Raw genomic sequence first — 15,372 nt, 5'->3', positions numbered from 1 at the left:
GAATCTTTGTTAGTACATGAGATCAAATTAACTGCTTTTGCCAAGACTCTTTAAAGAAACTTTCAAAATTTTAGCATTAATTTTGAAACATTGTTTTCCCAAGATTTGCTACTTAAAAGCTCATTTTCAAAAGAAAATTTGGAGTTTTCCTGATTATTGTTTTTAAAAAAGAAAGAAAAACATCTCACTAAAGTAGAATTTCTGACTGTACTATATAATAGCAGTTTCCAGTACTAATAGTGAAAGTCTGTTAATAGTAATGAACCTACTTAGGGGTGATTATTATGTAGATCATTTTCAGCACCAACAGAAGTTTTGGGGTCCCCCCCCAGGTTGCATTGAGGATTTCTTTTTAAATATTATCTTTTTATTAAATTACTAAGGACTAGATGTAGCTGTCTTTTTTCTAGGTAAGAAAGTAGAGAACAAAAATGACAGTTTACTTATTCTTTTTTTTTCCTCCATGTAAGTGTTCTGTTCTGATTCAGAGTTCTCAAACTGGACTTTATATATTTTTCTAGTGCCTTCAGAATACTATTAGAATCTGATGAAGACAGACTTCTTGTTGTATTTAATCGAGGGTTAATCCTGATGACTGAGGTAAATGCTTTATTGTGTTTCACTGTAGATTTATTCCAATTTAATGTTCTCACCAAAACGTTTTTTGTGTATATTTAGAGTTTATTATAGGTTGTTTTATAGGTGTCTGGATTTTAAATATGCAAATCAGTAAATGCTAATTTATATTCTAAAAATAACTACATCATGGTACTAAGCTTGCTGTTTTCTTTTTCCATAACAATTACATACATTCATTTCATTTGTAGGACTAGAAATGAATGAAATTTGTAGGATTTAATTGACACACAGTTTCTCAAGAGTGTGCTTATTTGCGTTCCTCATTAGAGGAAGCTAGTGAGGCTGCTATCAGTTCACTTCAGTTCAGTCGCTTAGTCGTGTCCGACTCTGCGACCCCATGAATCGCAGCACACCAGGCCTCCCTGTCCATCACCATCTCCTGGAGTTCACTCAGACTCACGTCCATCGAGTCCGTGATGCGATCTCATCTTCTGTCGTCCCCTTCTCCTCCTGCCCCCAGTCCCTCCCAACATCAGGGTGTTTTCCAATGAGTCAACTCTTCGCATGAGGTGGCCAAAGTACTGGAGCTTCAGCTTTAGCATCATTCCTTCCAAAGAAATCCCAGAGTTGATCTATAGGTGGTTAAAAATCCACTGTTCATTCTTCCTATAATTACTGAACATCCACAACTCTTAAGATGATTTTAAGTCCACAGAGGTGCATCGTACCCTTTAGTCTAATAATGGAGATAAGGTTAAAGAGTACATACCAAGGGCACTGTGACAATTAAGAGGTAGGATAGTTTTTTCAGTTGATGGTATTATAGAATAAGGATACAGTATATGAAATTGTACTGTAAGAATCTGAACCTGCAGAGACAAAATAGAAAAGGATTAACATAAATGATTTAATAAACACAAAGGTAAGAAAGTATTGGTTGTATTCAACAAGAGCAAAGTCTGTCTCGCTAAAACAAAAGTATGTGAAGAAGAGTAATGGGAACTTAATTCTTCAACAGCTGTTTGAATGTCTACTCTGTCAGGCATTGTGCTTGGCACGGGGGATATAGCAGTGAACAAGATTGTCATGGTTTCTGTCCTCACAACTAACACATTAAATGTCACATGAGTACATTGTTCAAATTATGTACTGTTACAGATTCTAGGTTATGAATTTTCAGCTGTGAATTGCGAGTAGTGTATAGGCTATGGGGAACCGATTTGATAAGATTAGGAAGATGATGCATTGGTGTACAATGAAATAGAAACCAAGGGTTTCATTAGCTAGTACAGTTAAAGGAATCGAAAGATTTAACAAGCCAATATGATCAAAGGAATTTTACCTTTGGAGTTCTTTTACCTCTTTTAAACCTACCATTTTACTGCTACTGTTTTAGACCTCCTATGACTGACAGCAGTTTCACCATTGTCTTTCATAGAAACTCTTGAAAGTTAGTTAAAGCAGTAGCCTATTCTCCCTAGTCTTCCTGTTGTTACTGCTGCTTTGTAATCTTTGAAACTTGCAGTCTTAGAAATGTGTACTTAGAGCGAACAGTAAACCACCCCCCGCCCCCCGTAGAAATCTAATTAAATAAATTATTTGTTCAAAGTAAAATGTAAACACAAAATATCAGACTCTGAGAGTGAGGATTGTTCTGTGCTTTAAAGAGCTGAATGGGGAACTTTGACTTGTAGGTAGAAAGCAGATACATTTGCTTTGTGCACATAGGTACACTCATAGTCTGAGTCTGAAAACATGTCATAGAGGATGGGTGGTACTATTTTATGGCTCCATAAAGTAAAAGTGGAATGAAGTTTTTCATTTTTTTTAATCACTTGTAGTCTTTCAACACACTGCACATGATGTATCATGAAGCCACAGCTTGCCATGTGACTGGAGACTTAGTAGAACTTCTGTCAATATTCCTTTCAGTTTTGAAGTCTACACGCCCATATCTTCAGAGAAAAGGTTTGCTTAATCCTACTTTTTTTTATTAGTTTAACAATTAAAGAGTGAAATAAGACTTTTTAAACCACATGCTTCAGAGAATTTGTCTTTACAAGGCTGATGTTAGCTAACCATTAGGAAAATGTGTGTGACCTCCAGATGTAAAGCTGGAATGTTCTTGTTTATTTTCTTTATTCGTGCCTAAAAAATAAGCAAGCATGCTAGTGGCTGATTCATGTTGATGTATGGCAGGAACCAGCACAATATTGTAAAGCAATTATCCTCCAATAAAATATTTTAAAAAAAAGATTTAGGAGACTGGAAAATGTTTCCAGGCATGGTAACAACATGAGTATTTGTGAAGGTTCTCCAGCTGGAAACTTCCATGGCTTAGATTAGATCATTTATTTTCAAGAGAAATAACTATAAAACAGTTATCTCTTGTGTCCCTGTAAAATCATGTAAACTTGGAAATGTATGTGAATTTCGAGAAAATGGGACATAACAATCACTAAAATATGTATTTTAAGAAATCTAGCAAGTTTAACAATAGTAGCTGTCTTATAAAAATAATCACTTAGCTTTCACTAAAGATGTTTATGTAATAAATTTGAATGTTTTAGTGTTAGCATTCTGTAGTTTACAACAGAAAATAATTGTGAAGAAGTTTGACTTCAGATGGCATGTTTACGTATGCTTTTGTGTTTGCAGACGTGAAGCAAGCATTAATCCAGTGGCAGGAGCGAATTGAATTTGCCCATAAACTGTTAACTCTTCTTAATTCCTATAGCCCTCCAGAACTTAGAAATGCCTGTATAGGTAAGTTACCTGGAAAATAAACCTGTGTAAAAGCCTAATGGAAGAACATTTTTATGGGCTCCTGTGTGTGTATGTGTGTGTATATAAGATGTAATGTTAGTTCTGTAGTGTTTGGAAGACATTGGTACTTTTTATGAGTGACTTAGACTGGCCAGCAGACTCTTAGGAAAACAGAATTCTGTTTCTTAACATATCAGTAATTAACTATGTCATCATAGGCCAGGTCACTTCATATATCTGGGCATGCTGACCTAAGGTTAGATCTCTTCCAGCTCTGAAATCTTCCGATCTATATAAACAGTGTAGAATCATGCAGATGTTTACAGATTAGAACTGACATTGTAAAGAGTTGGGGTGATTATTTCAGTGAGTCTTTTTGCCTAAAGATACTTCCTAGTAGTAGTAGTTCTTGGACTCCTGAGTATTTTAGCTTTTTATTAATTGCATATTTATAATAAAATGATAATTTATATCTATTAAAGGAAACCCTTGGTTTAAATTCATACTGCATTTTTTTACTGTCTTATAAGCTACTTAAGTCATCTTTAGAGACTGTAGCTATTTGTTTACAGTTTCTCAAAACGGTAGATATATATGAGCAGTTAATCATGGCAGGTCACCTGATGTTCTGTAGAATTACTGGCCTGTACTGCTCCATCAAGAAGAGAAGGTTACTTCAAAGGATTTGATTAAGGATTTGCAGATCCAAAGAATTTCAAACCTTGCTTTGGTTAATTTTATGAAGAAACATAATCAGTGTGCATTAAATATTTCCTCCATTGTACTTGTCCCTGGTGCTTCTCTTAAGTTTTAAACTTTGGTTTCTTAATGATGCCCTGTTGTCGTTAATAACTCTGTGGATCTATTTTTGGTTAAGCATCAGACAGTTTGTCCTGGGGCTGAGAGCTCAGACAGTCTGAGACTCATTAAAACTTGTTAGCTGCCACACTACCGTCAGTTATCCCAGTTGGACTGGTGAATTTGAAGATAGCAGATCCACACTCCAGTTTTTAATGCCCACATTGTGTTTTTATTTCCAGATGTCCTCAAGGAACTTGTGCTTTTGAGTCCCCATGACTTTCTTCATACTCTGGTTCCATTTCTACAGCACAACCATTGTACTTATCATCACAGTAATATACCAAGTATGTATTCATGTAGCACAGTACTTGAACATGGTTGGCATTTAATCTTTCTGCACACTGAAACGTGGAGATTTATTTTTTCCATTTATTCTTATTGTACACTTTTAATGTCTTAGTGTCTCTTGGACCTTATTTCCCTTGTCGAGAAAATATCAAGCTAATAGGAGGGAAAAGCAATATTCGGCCTCCGCGCCCTGAACTCAATATGTGCCTCTTGCCCACAATGGTGGAAACCAGTAAGGTATGTTGGGATGCCAGGAAAACCATGTTTCTCTAGTACACAGTAATTTAGAACTTCCCCTCTGGCCATTATGAGTATATTAGACTTAAATGATCATTTTCTGGATCCTAAGGAGATTAGACTCATTTGGACTTTTTCCTGCTCTGAAATGTTGGTTGAATATTTGCAAAATCAATAATAAGCACAAGTAGTAAGTTTTCTTTGCCCCTCAAAAAATATCCTAACAGAAAATCTCATTAGTATTTGTCACTAGGCTAAATTATAAATGGGTCATATATCTAAATTTGAAAGATGAAGTTAGGTACTGACTACTGTTTATATTTTGCCATATAATCAATGACTCCTTTTACTGCCCTTTAATTATAATTCTTTGACCTAAGCCCAGTTATCACTGATTGATGGATTTATCATCATTTGTAGCCTGATTCTGGTTCTCTAATACTTATTCTAAAATAGTGCTAATTCTAAATTATAGAGAGAAGGAACATCGACACAGGATAATTTATCTTAGTTCTAAGACTTTTCTAAACAATTTTTTCATTAATTTATCTTTCCTCACCCACCTTATTTACATTCTTTCTTGCCCACTATCTTTGGATCTTAAATGCATTTAAGAAGTTTGTATTAAATAAAATATTTAAAATAGTTAATACAGTAGAAACCATTTCAGAAATAATCTGAAATTTATTTCAAAAATCAAATTTAATTCACTCTTCTTGATGATATGTCTGTAGAACTCAAGTGTCACATTTTAAAATCCTACAGTAGTTTTACTTTATTAAAGTATATAGAAATAAGGGGTAATTTTAATTGATAACATTTGCACACTGAAAATAAACTTGTGACAGTTAAGATCTTAATAACATTAATAGAAACTTGGAATTTAAAACTAGGTTCTTATAGAATTTAAATATTTAATCAGCTTTTTAGTTAAATTTATTACATTTGCACAAAATATGCTCTTTAATTTATTATACAATTTAAGTGCAACCATTTTATCATCTTTAACCTTCAGGGCAAAGATGACGTTTATGATCGTATGCTGCTAGACTACTTCTTTTCTTATCATCAATTCATCCATCTATTATGCCGAGTTGCAATCAACTGTGAAAAATTTACTGAAACATTAGTTAAGCTGAGTAAGTATAAAAGATGAGCAGTAAATTCCACTGAATTATTTTAAGCCCCTAGCCATTTAGGAAGGGGAGGAAAAAAATGAGCCAATCCTTTTTTTCTTTTTTAAAGTGAATGTTGAAAAATATTAATATTCTTGGGAACATTTTTATTTTTATTAAGAAAACACCAACTTACTGGTTTCCATTGAATAGTTCTGCCCAGAGTTTCAGCTGGCTTATAAAGGAGTGTGGAATAGGCTTATCACTTTTGTACATAGAAGCCCAAGTCCTCCTCCATCTGACCAGCAGAATTTAAAAACCAAAAACTGCTCTGTTTAGGGAGGCAGGCTTAGAGAGATGGACTTCCCCAGCCCTGATCTAGGGATAAGATAAGATCAGTAGTGCCAGCTGTGCTTTGGAGCTGGAAACACCAAGAGCAAGCTAAGTGGACTTGCCAGGGTGAAGCAGAGGTGCATATATGAGTAAATTAGGAGGTAAGTCTCATAAAATAGAGGGATGAGTGAGAAGGGAAATTTGAAAAGGAAGATATGAGAAATAGAAAAAAAAAATCAGTGAATTATAAAAGGGGGAAAACCTTGAATTATTTTTATGTAATATTGTCTCTCTGCGGATGCAGCTGAGAGCTCTTAGAAGACTGCTCCCTTTGGGTGACTTTTTCTAGCTGATAAGTCTTTAGAAGAAATGTAGCCCTCCAGATGCCCCCTGTCTCAAGATCTCCAGAGTTCTCAGGCTCTATGTGTCGTATGAGTCTGTTACCTTTAGGGATGGCCCAGGATCCTCTCCATTGTACCATAGTTTTTGTGTCAAGAGAATGGGAGGTGAAATAATCATGGAACCACCATCCAGGTCAAGAAGTAGAATATTGCTGCACCCTGGAAGTTATGCATTGTGCTCCTTCTCAGTCACAACCCCCTCCTTCCTTTGGAAAAGGTTTTGATTCATTATAGATAGGGCCAAATCCAAGAAGGAAGTGGTAACAACTGTCAGGGATAATTTCTCTTCAGAAAAACCAGCTTATTGGTAAGTGATTAGAATGTCTTCAGATTTGAAAGGGTGTTCCTTCCACCTGCTACCATTAGCTAGTTTTTTATATATGTGGCTGAAGATCGGGGAGTGGGCAGATGAGGATATGTTCATATCGGCCATTTCATGATTATATAATTGAGTTATGGCACTTGGCTATAAAAAGCTGAAATCTAGCAGTGGCAATGATCAAGTGTAGGGAAATACCCAGGAGTTCTAATAAGACAGTCTTGCTCCCAGATAAGGAGGAAGAACTTTACAAAGATGTTAACTTCAAGAAAAGTTCTTAGTAATTGTGTCCATGTGATTTATACCAAAAGTTAAGTGAGGAGCTGTCTTATCTACTTGAAATAATGAATGTTTTCACCCTGTGAGACTGTCTTCCTCACTAACACAAATAGATAGTTCTGGGAAATTAAACATAGGAGAGGGAGGAAAAGAAAGGAGACATACCTAGCCATCCCATTAGCTGACTCAGTTTTCATCATATTTTATGCTCCTCATCACTTACGCTCAGGAAGCACATTTATGCTGGCTCACAGTGTTTAGTTCTCTACATAGGACTGTTCTTTAGAATTTTCTAGCGGGATGGAAATATTCTCCAACTGTATCACCAACCACAGTGTGATAGCCACTGACCATGTGAGTGTTCAGAATTTGAAATATAATTAAGGAACTGAATTTTTTTATTTTAACAAAATTAATTTTAAATAGCAGATGTGACTTGGTGGCTACTGTATTGCATAGGACAGCTCTAGATATATATAAACTGAAACCTTTAACAAATTGAGCAGGAAAAGAAATTTTTCATGGTTGTATCGTAATGAAGAAAATTGGACATTATTTTGGATATGAAGTAAAACAAAGAACTAAAAGCATTGCTTTCCTTATGCTTCTTACAAATGGAGAGATTATGTCCCAGTCTTCTGGCTGAAATAACTATTTCCAGGGAGAGGCAACGAGGAGAGAGCTTGAGAAAGCAAAGCCCACATTAACAACTGGGATGGGAAGCAGAGAGTTGATAAGGAGTTTTAATTGTATAGTTTCTTCAAGAAACTATATTTGGCAACAAGAGGGGAGGGTCGAAGTGCTATTGAAGTGAGGACAGTCAGGCATGGGGATGGAAGAGACAGAAAGTTGGGAGAGAATCCAGGGATATGAACAAAGCTGCTGATTGCCAAGTGAAATAATACTAGTGTGTCTGAGACCGCAGTATTTTGATATGTAAAAATTTTGTTATTATTATTTTTTTACATAAAAACAGCAAGTATGGGTTTATTTTCTCCTCTTTCTTACTTACATAGGCTTCCCTGGTGGCTCAGAGGGAGGGTGAAGAATCTGCCTGCAATGCGGGAGACCTGGGTTCTATCCCTGAGTCGGGAAGATCCTCTGGAGAAGGGCATGGCAACCCACTCCAGTATTCTTGCCTGGAGAATCCCCATGGACAGAGGAGCCTGGCAGGCTACAAGTCCGTGAGGTCACAAACGGTCAGACACAACTGAGCGATGAAGCACAGCAGCACCTATGTAAATATCCTCCATATCCTCAAAAGGCCAACTGTGGATTGAAATTTCCACTGTAATCATTGTATTACCACTTTATATAAGGGTCTTCAAGTACTGGGGGCTCCTGGAACCAGTCCCCCATTAATACCCAAGGAATGACTAAACTAATGATTAAAACCATACAGTGCAGCTATGGAAACACATGGATGGAACAGCAGAAAAAACAGCCCCAAAACAGACATAAGGATACACAAGGATTTGGTAGATAATAAAGATGACATACCAGATTAGTTGAAAATGGGTAGTATTGAGATATTGGGTAGCTTTTGGGAGAGGAGAGGCAAGATTTTAATAGCATCTTTGCTTCTTAGACCAAAATACATCCTAGGAGGATTAAGTATTTAATTGTGAAAAATAAAGTCCTAGAAATATTAAATAAAAAACATAGAATCATATGAATACCATCTTGAGATCATGTAAGCATGACACAGAACCCAGAAACAATAAGTAAGAGATTGAAATTTTTTATTTTGTGAAAATTAAAAGTACTGCTTATTGAAAATGCCATGAATTGAATTAAAATACATACAACTAATGAGTGAAATATTTGCCTTCTTATCAGATAAATGGCTAGGAATACCAGTATACAAAGAGTTTTTAGGATTCAGTAAAATGGTAAAGAACATTAAAGAAAGTCAACAGTTATTTCTATTCCTGTTCTCCCAACTATGAGGTAAAGTTTGGATGATACTACAGTTTGGGCAAAGAGGAGATCTATTAATGGGGTTGGTTTGGAGAGGAAGTTTAGATTGTTCATGCCCTTTGCCCCAGCAATACCAGATCTGGGGATCCACCCTAAATCTACTCATTAAATATATAGTAACATACATAGGATGTTTATTTTAACTTGGTTTGTATTGGGTAAAACTGGGAAAAACCCAAATGTCTGTCCATAGAAGCTTAGTTAAGTTCATTTGTATAATATAGTCTTTAAAATAAAATGATAGGAAATAACTTTGGATCACATGAAAAAGCAAATTGGAAAATACAGAATATGACCACATTCTTAATGAACAAGGGGGAAGATCAGTACATGTTAAAGTAAAAAAGAAGATTATATTCTTAACTAAGGATAAAATTATGGACACTTTTATTTTCTAGGTTAAATACAAATTATTTGTAATGATCATGCATTGATCTTACATTTGAGGAAAATTTTTTTCCAAAACAGAAAGTTGGTAATGCAAACCCTAGTCATACCAAGTTTTTTAGGTACCTTAGTAGTGCACATGCAGATTAATAAGATATTCAAATAAAATTAACAAATCCCTAGATTTCATAATTTTCATTTTTAGACACACAGCAAAAATCACCTTGACATTAGTTTTTGAAAGCATTCTTAATACTTTAATAAGTGAAAGGTGGTTTAAAATATTTTTTGCAAGTAACATGATATACCTAGAAAATCCATAATCTTCAAAGTTTCTAGAATTAAATTAATATAGTTGATGTAAGTAAATAGATTAAAGTTCAATATGAAAGCACAACTGTTGATTATCTTTCAGCTTTTTTGATATCAAGGTGATACTGATTGGAGAAACAGCTCGTTTAGCTGTTTCCCCAAAGGCTTCTTAGGATGAATGTACTTAAACAAGTGTCAGTCATTCAGAAGCCAGCTTTTATCCATCCAAGGGCACATCCACCTATATGAGGTCATATAGAATCATTACATTTAATAGACATATGTATAATTTAGAGGTTGGTTACCAGTCTGTTAATCTACAAAGAAGAATGAGCACAGCAATCTGAATGTTACATGGTAGGGCCAGCAGATTTTTTCCTGTAACCTGCATGGGAAGCCGAGTAAATAACAACAGTTTGCTTAGTGGGTATGAGGTCAGAAATAGGGGAATTAGAAGAATCAAATGTGATATTCTCAGGCTAAAATGTCTTGATTCAGTCTTACAGTGGAGCATTAGCTGTGGGCTTCCATCTGTTGGCCAGAGCTCCCACTGCCCTAACTAGTAAATATATAAAGTATTTCATCCTCACAGCAACCATATGTATTACCATTTTACCTATAAAAGATTTTTCTTTTAAACAACACACCCAACAGCTTCTACAGTATAAGGTGCCACTATTGAGGAAAAAATATGTTTGGAATAGCTTTTCATTGTTGAATATGGTTCCTTCGTGGGTGGGAATGGGGTGGGGTAAGGACCTTTGTTGAGGATGCCCGAAGTCACAGGATCGAGAAAGATGAGTGATAATACAGGAACCAGTATGTTTTAGGTCTGCCCATCCTGTTTGCTGAGGTAAGGCTTGGGAACGTGCCTGTGAATGCTGGTTTGCATCTCCTTTTGCTTTGCACCCAGTAAGTGAGATACCCTTATTGGAGGAGGAGTGTGTGGACTAGGATGGCATTGGCCTCTACCTTAAATTAGTAGAGCCTAGATACACGTTATCCTCGGTGCTTTGTGAAAATGCTAGAAAGAAACTAAGCCCTGCTTTGAAGGGATGGCCTTCCTTCCAAAGGTGCAGCTCAGTAGGGATTAGGATGTGAAAGAGGTGTCTTTAGCTCACTGTGGGTGGCCGTGTTTTCCAGAATGTAGTGTACAAGATGGCCCAGAGAAAATAATTTTCATGTTAAGAAATAGATCTTACTGTATTACAAAAGTAAATAGTTCATACCAAATGCATGATTGTCCTGGATGTTACATTGTCTAGGACAAGGACAACATAGGATTAGCTTCTCTGAGTGAATCTAAAGCACAGTTATCAAGTAAACAGAGAAGATGGACAGATATGAAAACAGTGATGAAAATTATACATAGATGACTAAAGCTTGGGAAACTGATTATTGAAAAGATGGTGGGGCTTTAGACTCAGATAAGTCTGGGATAGATACAGCTTAGATATCTAGATAGATAGATATAACTCACTTGCTTTGGGGATGAAACTGAGCAGATTAGTGATTTCTCTGAGCCTCATTTCCTCATTCAAAACAGTGGGGAATATGAGGGTAACATAATGCCTCCCAAAGTTGATGAGAAAATTAAATATGATTATCTGACTTATCTAACACAATAGATGTTAGTATGTTTATTCCATTCTTCACTTGTAAAATAAACATATTTGAATCAATATTATTTGAAAACAATCTTACATCATAGAAGGCCTCTGTTTTTTTGTTGTTGTTGTGGTAGTGCTAGCTTTTTAGTAGTTGTGGAAAATAGGAATAAAGTCTAGAGGATCTTAAATTGTAGTTAAAGCCCGCTTTCACAGAGGGTTTATGTCAGGGCAACCTCTAGTTCAGGGGTTGGCAGACTCTGCGAAGGGGCCAGAAAAAATGGGCTGTGGGCCTATTGCCAATCCCTGCTGTACTTTTATGAATAATTATAATGCTGAAACATGGGAACATAGGAACTTTATTCTCTGTAGCCATCAGTGTTGATGACATGCCTTTGTTTGCTTCTGTGTATTGTGATGTTATGATTGGTAAATGCCTCCAATCCCAACCAGGTTAGGTTAGGAGAAAGGTGAGAGTTTTCTTTGGGTCTTTAAAATGGAATTAATCTTGACAGGAAAATAAAAGGTAGGCTTCCCCACAAAAGGGAGTCTAGGCATCCTTTGATGATTAAACTGAATGACTGATCTGGTTTCTCTAAGATTTTCTCAGACCCGTAGTCTAATACAGAGGTTGGCAAACAGTAACCTGCGTGCTGCCTGTTTTGTACAACCAGTGAGCTGCCTGCAAGCTAAGAAGAGTTTATACAATTTTTAATTTTTTTTCCTGAGATTGAGTATATTGTGATATACATGAAAATTACACGACACTCAGATTTCAGTGTCTTAAATAACATTTTATTGAAAGACCAGCCACACCCATTCATTTAGTGCTGTCAGTGGAGCAGTTGCAACAGTTAAATACCCTACAAAGACTAAAATACTGGTATTCCCAAATTTTTGAAAGTTTGCTTTATGCCACTTCACTTTTATGAAATACCTACGTTAGTACCTCTTTCTGCTAACCAAAAGAAATGCAAAGGGGATTTTTGCTTTTGTGGAAAAAGGTAAATTGCTTTTTCACTTTATGTTGTTTCAGCTTATGAAAGGTTTCATAATTGGGGGAAACCTGTAATTACTATTTGGCCCTGTACTGAAAATGTGTGCCAACTTCAGCTGTTTATCATAATTTTTTTAACTGTAGGAAGATAACTTGTATTATATTTCTCCTCCATGATTTCCCTGGGGGATGGGGGTGTTGGAGGATGGAAAATTTACTTATGACTGACTGTGGCATTACAACTTCTGTGTTTTCAGAGAGGTAGGATAGCAGGGGCTAGGTGAACTAATTTCTTAAGGAAACATTTGATATCTGGAATAGTCAAGAGAAGGAAAAGTTAAAACCTTGACCATTTCAAGTAAGATGCTGACATACAGCAGCTAAGTGTGATCCACCTGAAGGGTCCTGGGGACGAGGCTAGGGGCTCTTAAGAGAAGAATTTACCTAAATCTACTACAAATGGAGAAACAAGATAAAAGAGAGAATGATGTGTTTCCTACTTCTTCACATCCTGTTTGAACTTGTACCCCCTGTCCCCACTGCACTCTAGCAATATGATCTAATATGCGGAGTGTAACTTAACCCAAGAAAGCTTTGGAACCACTTGAAGTAAATTTTATTGTCCCAGATAAAGTTCTGATTCTCAAAAACCTGAACTGGTTTAAGTTCTTGAAGGTCCTTCTAGGAATGAGGTATGAGAGATAAATGAAGTCAAAGTATACTGAACTCTAAAAATTATTTCACTGGTTAAAACATTGGAATGAATTCTTCCCCTTTAAATACTTTACGTATTTCTAAAACATAGAAAATATGCAGTTACGACTAGAAATAGCCATACTATTGTACCTGCAGAGTTTAATATCTCAGTAGTGTAATTTATAATTATAACCTATTCTGGTTTCTTTTCAAATATTAGGTGTCCTAGTTGCCTATGAAGGTTTGCCACTTCATCTTGCACTGTTCCCCAAACTTTGGACTGAGCTATGCCAGACTCAGGTAAAGAAAATGAGTTTTAGATGACTTGGTGTTTCATCTCATCCAACCAGATGGTCAGTAATTTTAGGAACACTGGGTTGAAAACTGGCTAGAAATTGGGGATGTTTTCAAATCTTGGTAGGTAAGACACTGTTAATAGAACAAGTAACTATTAAGCAATGGACATCTAGTTGCCCTGTGTAATTTTCTTTTTCCATACATTTGTTATCACAAAGGATATTTTAGACAAGCTGTTTCAAGTTGAATTCCCCATTTAAAGGTCAATATAAATGGTTGTGGTGAAAGTCTGAGACAGGGAGCTATTAGGACAAGAAGCCATGGGCCACTTCTTGGTCTCCCTCACCTCTCCTATTTCTTCTCCCTGCCACCACTCCAAAACCGCTAACAAAACATTTCAGCAGACTCTTCATTACCTCTCGCTTATCTATTACCTCAGAGCAGTTTTTGGAGTCTGGTGCACTTGTTTTCTTATCAGCAATCTCATTGAGAACAGGAAACACTGTACCCTTCCTATCTTGAGTCTAAGAGCCAACCCCTTAATGTGGGCACCTAAATAATGCTTGTTAAATTGTGGAGGAAGAATGGTGGGGAAAGAGGAAGAAATCAGATTGATTCTAAGCTCTGGCTCATCCTTGAATCAGGCATAAAGGACCCTACTCTTAAGACTCTGAAAAAACTTCGTTTCTTGCCTGAGTGCATTGCCTATTTGCAGAGGATGATGTGAGTTGATTAATTCCTTTGGCATGGACTTTTACCCACATTTAGCACCCAGAATACTGAGAGTCTGGTCCAGCCTCTTGTCCAGGCTGTTGTATGCTGTATGCTCTCCTAATGGATACATGTCACATGGTACTGTAATAGTTGATTCTCTGCCTCCCTGTCCCAAACTGTGAATTTCACAAGTATAAAGACTACCTGAGTCATCTGTATTCGTAAAGAAATGTCATTTTGTTTTCTATACTAGGAATCTTTGATAGGCTACTCATATGTCATAGTACATGGTAAACACACAGAAAACAACTTGCTGGTTGACTTCTGAGCTGAGTGGTTTATTCAGTAAATTGGAACAGATATCTGCATGCACCCCCCCCCAACTCTGCCACTTGCTGCTGCTTTTTTCATTCTTCTTGATTTCGGTGGTTGCTTGCTTTGGTTTCTGTGTTCTGACACTGCCTGTCGCTTCCCTTTTGCTTTATCTGCTGCTGCACTGCACTACTCTCTTGGCTTTTTTCCCACAAAATTCATCACCCTCCCCCCAACTTCCCTTAAAACAAAGTCAAACCACCTCAAGCTTCCAAAGCGCCTAGCAGCCCCATAGAAAAAGCCATCTGTACTGTGCAGGAATCATAGGCAGAGACTATTACTACTGGTAGAGTAAGACAGATTTTCCTGACACCAAGGATCTGAAAACCTGGGTGCCAGTTGTACTTGACTCCTAATTTCTTGGGTTGACCTTAAACAGTTTACTTACAAGTATATGCATGTACAGTATTATCTAAACTTTGTCCTATTTTTAAAAAATAATCCACTTTTTCTTCCATGTAAATGATCTGTTATTAAAACACACATATAAATGATCTAGGGAATATACTTAAAGACATACTACTTGTGTTTAAGAGCCATGACCATTTGAAAACAGGAAAACCAAATTTTAGTACAATTTCTATATTTTGGGACCCACTGATTTCTGTGTGAGACAATTAGGAAAAGAGGTTTGCTGTTTATCATTGCAATATTTATGAAGGTGTGGGGGAAAGGGATTTACCAAACAAATTACTATTCTTATGACATTATGTAGGGCAAGTTTTAACTCATTTTAGGGAATAAAATTCTTAAACTTTATCTTTTCTCTGTGGGTGGTTTGGTCATCTCTTTTCCCCTGAAAACATCATCCCATTTGTCTTATTTTTCCAGT

General features: G+C 36.4%; 1 protein-coding gene across 4 annotated transcripts in view; it reads left to right on the top strand.

Annotated features, from left to right (window-relative positions):
* The window catches only part of USP34 (ubiquitin specific peptidase 34), a 219,721-nt gene that overhangs the window by 201,002 nt on the left and 3,347 nt on the right, over window positions 1-15,372 (top strand). For 2 of the 4 annotated variants that reach the window (XM_040223999.1, XM_040223998.1), the window contains 7 exons: window positions 522-600; window positions 2,421-2,547; window positions 3,238-3,345; window positions 4,386-4,490; window positions 4,607-4,731; window positions 5,747-5,870; window positions 13,378-13,457. In XM_040223999.1, coding sequence (XP_040079933.1) covers window positions 522-600; window positions 2,421-2,547; window positions 3,238-3,345; window positions 4,386-4,490; window positions 4,607-4,731; window positions 5,747-5,870; window positions 13,378-13,457 — 748 coding nt within the window. The remainder of the gene's footprint in view (window positions 1-521; window positions 601-2,420; window positions 2,548-3,237; window positions 3,346-4,385; window positions 4,491-4,606; window positions 4,732-5,746; window positions 5,871-13,377; window positions 13,458-15,372) is intronic. The other 2 variants (XR_005718281.1, XM_040224000.1) reach the window with 2 other exon arrangements.

The sequence above is a fragment of the Oryx dammah genome, unplaced genomic scaffold, assembly GCF_014754425.2.
Source record: "Oryx dammah isolate SB20612 unplaced genomic scaffold, SCBI_Odam_1.1 HiC_scaffold_25, whole genome shotgun sequence".
Classification (NCBI taxonomy): Eukaryota; Metazoa; Chordata; class Mammalia; order Artiodactyla; family Bovidae; genus Oryx; species Oryx dammah.
The sequence above is the reverse complement of the archived record's forward strand: the minus strand, read 5'-3'. Positions and strand labels throughout refer to the sequence as shown.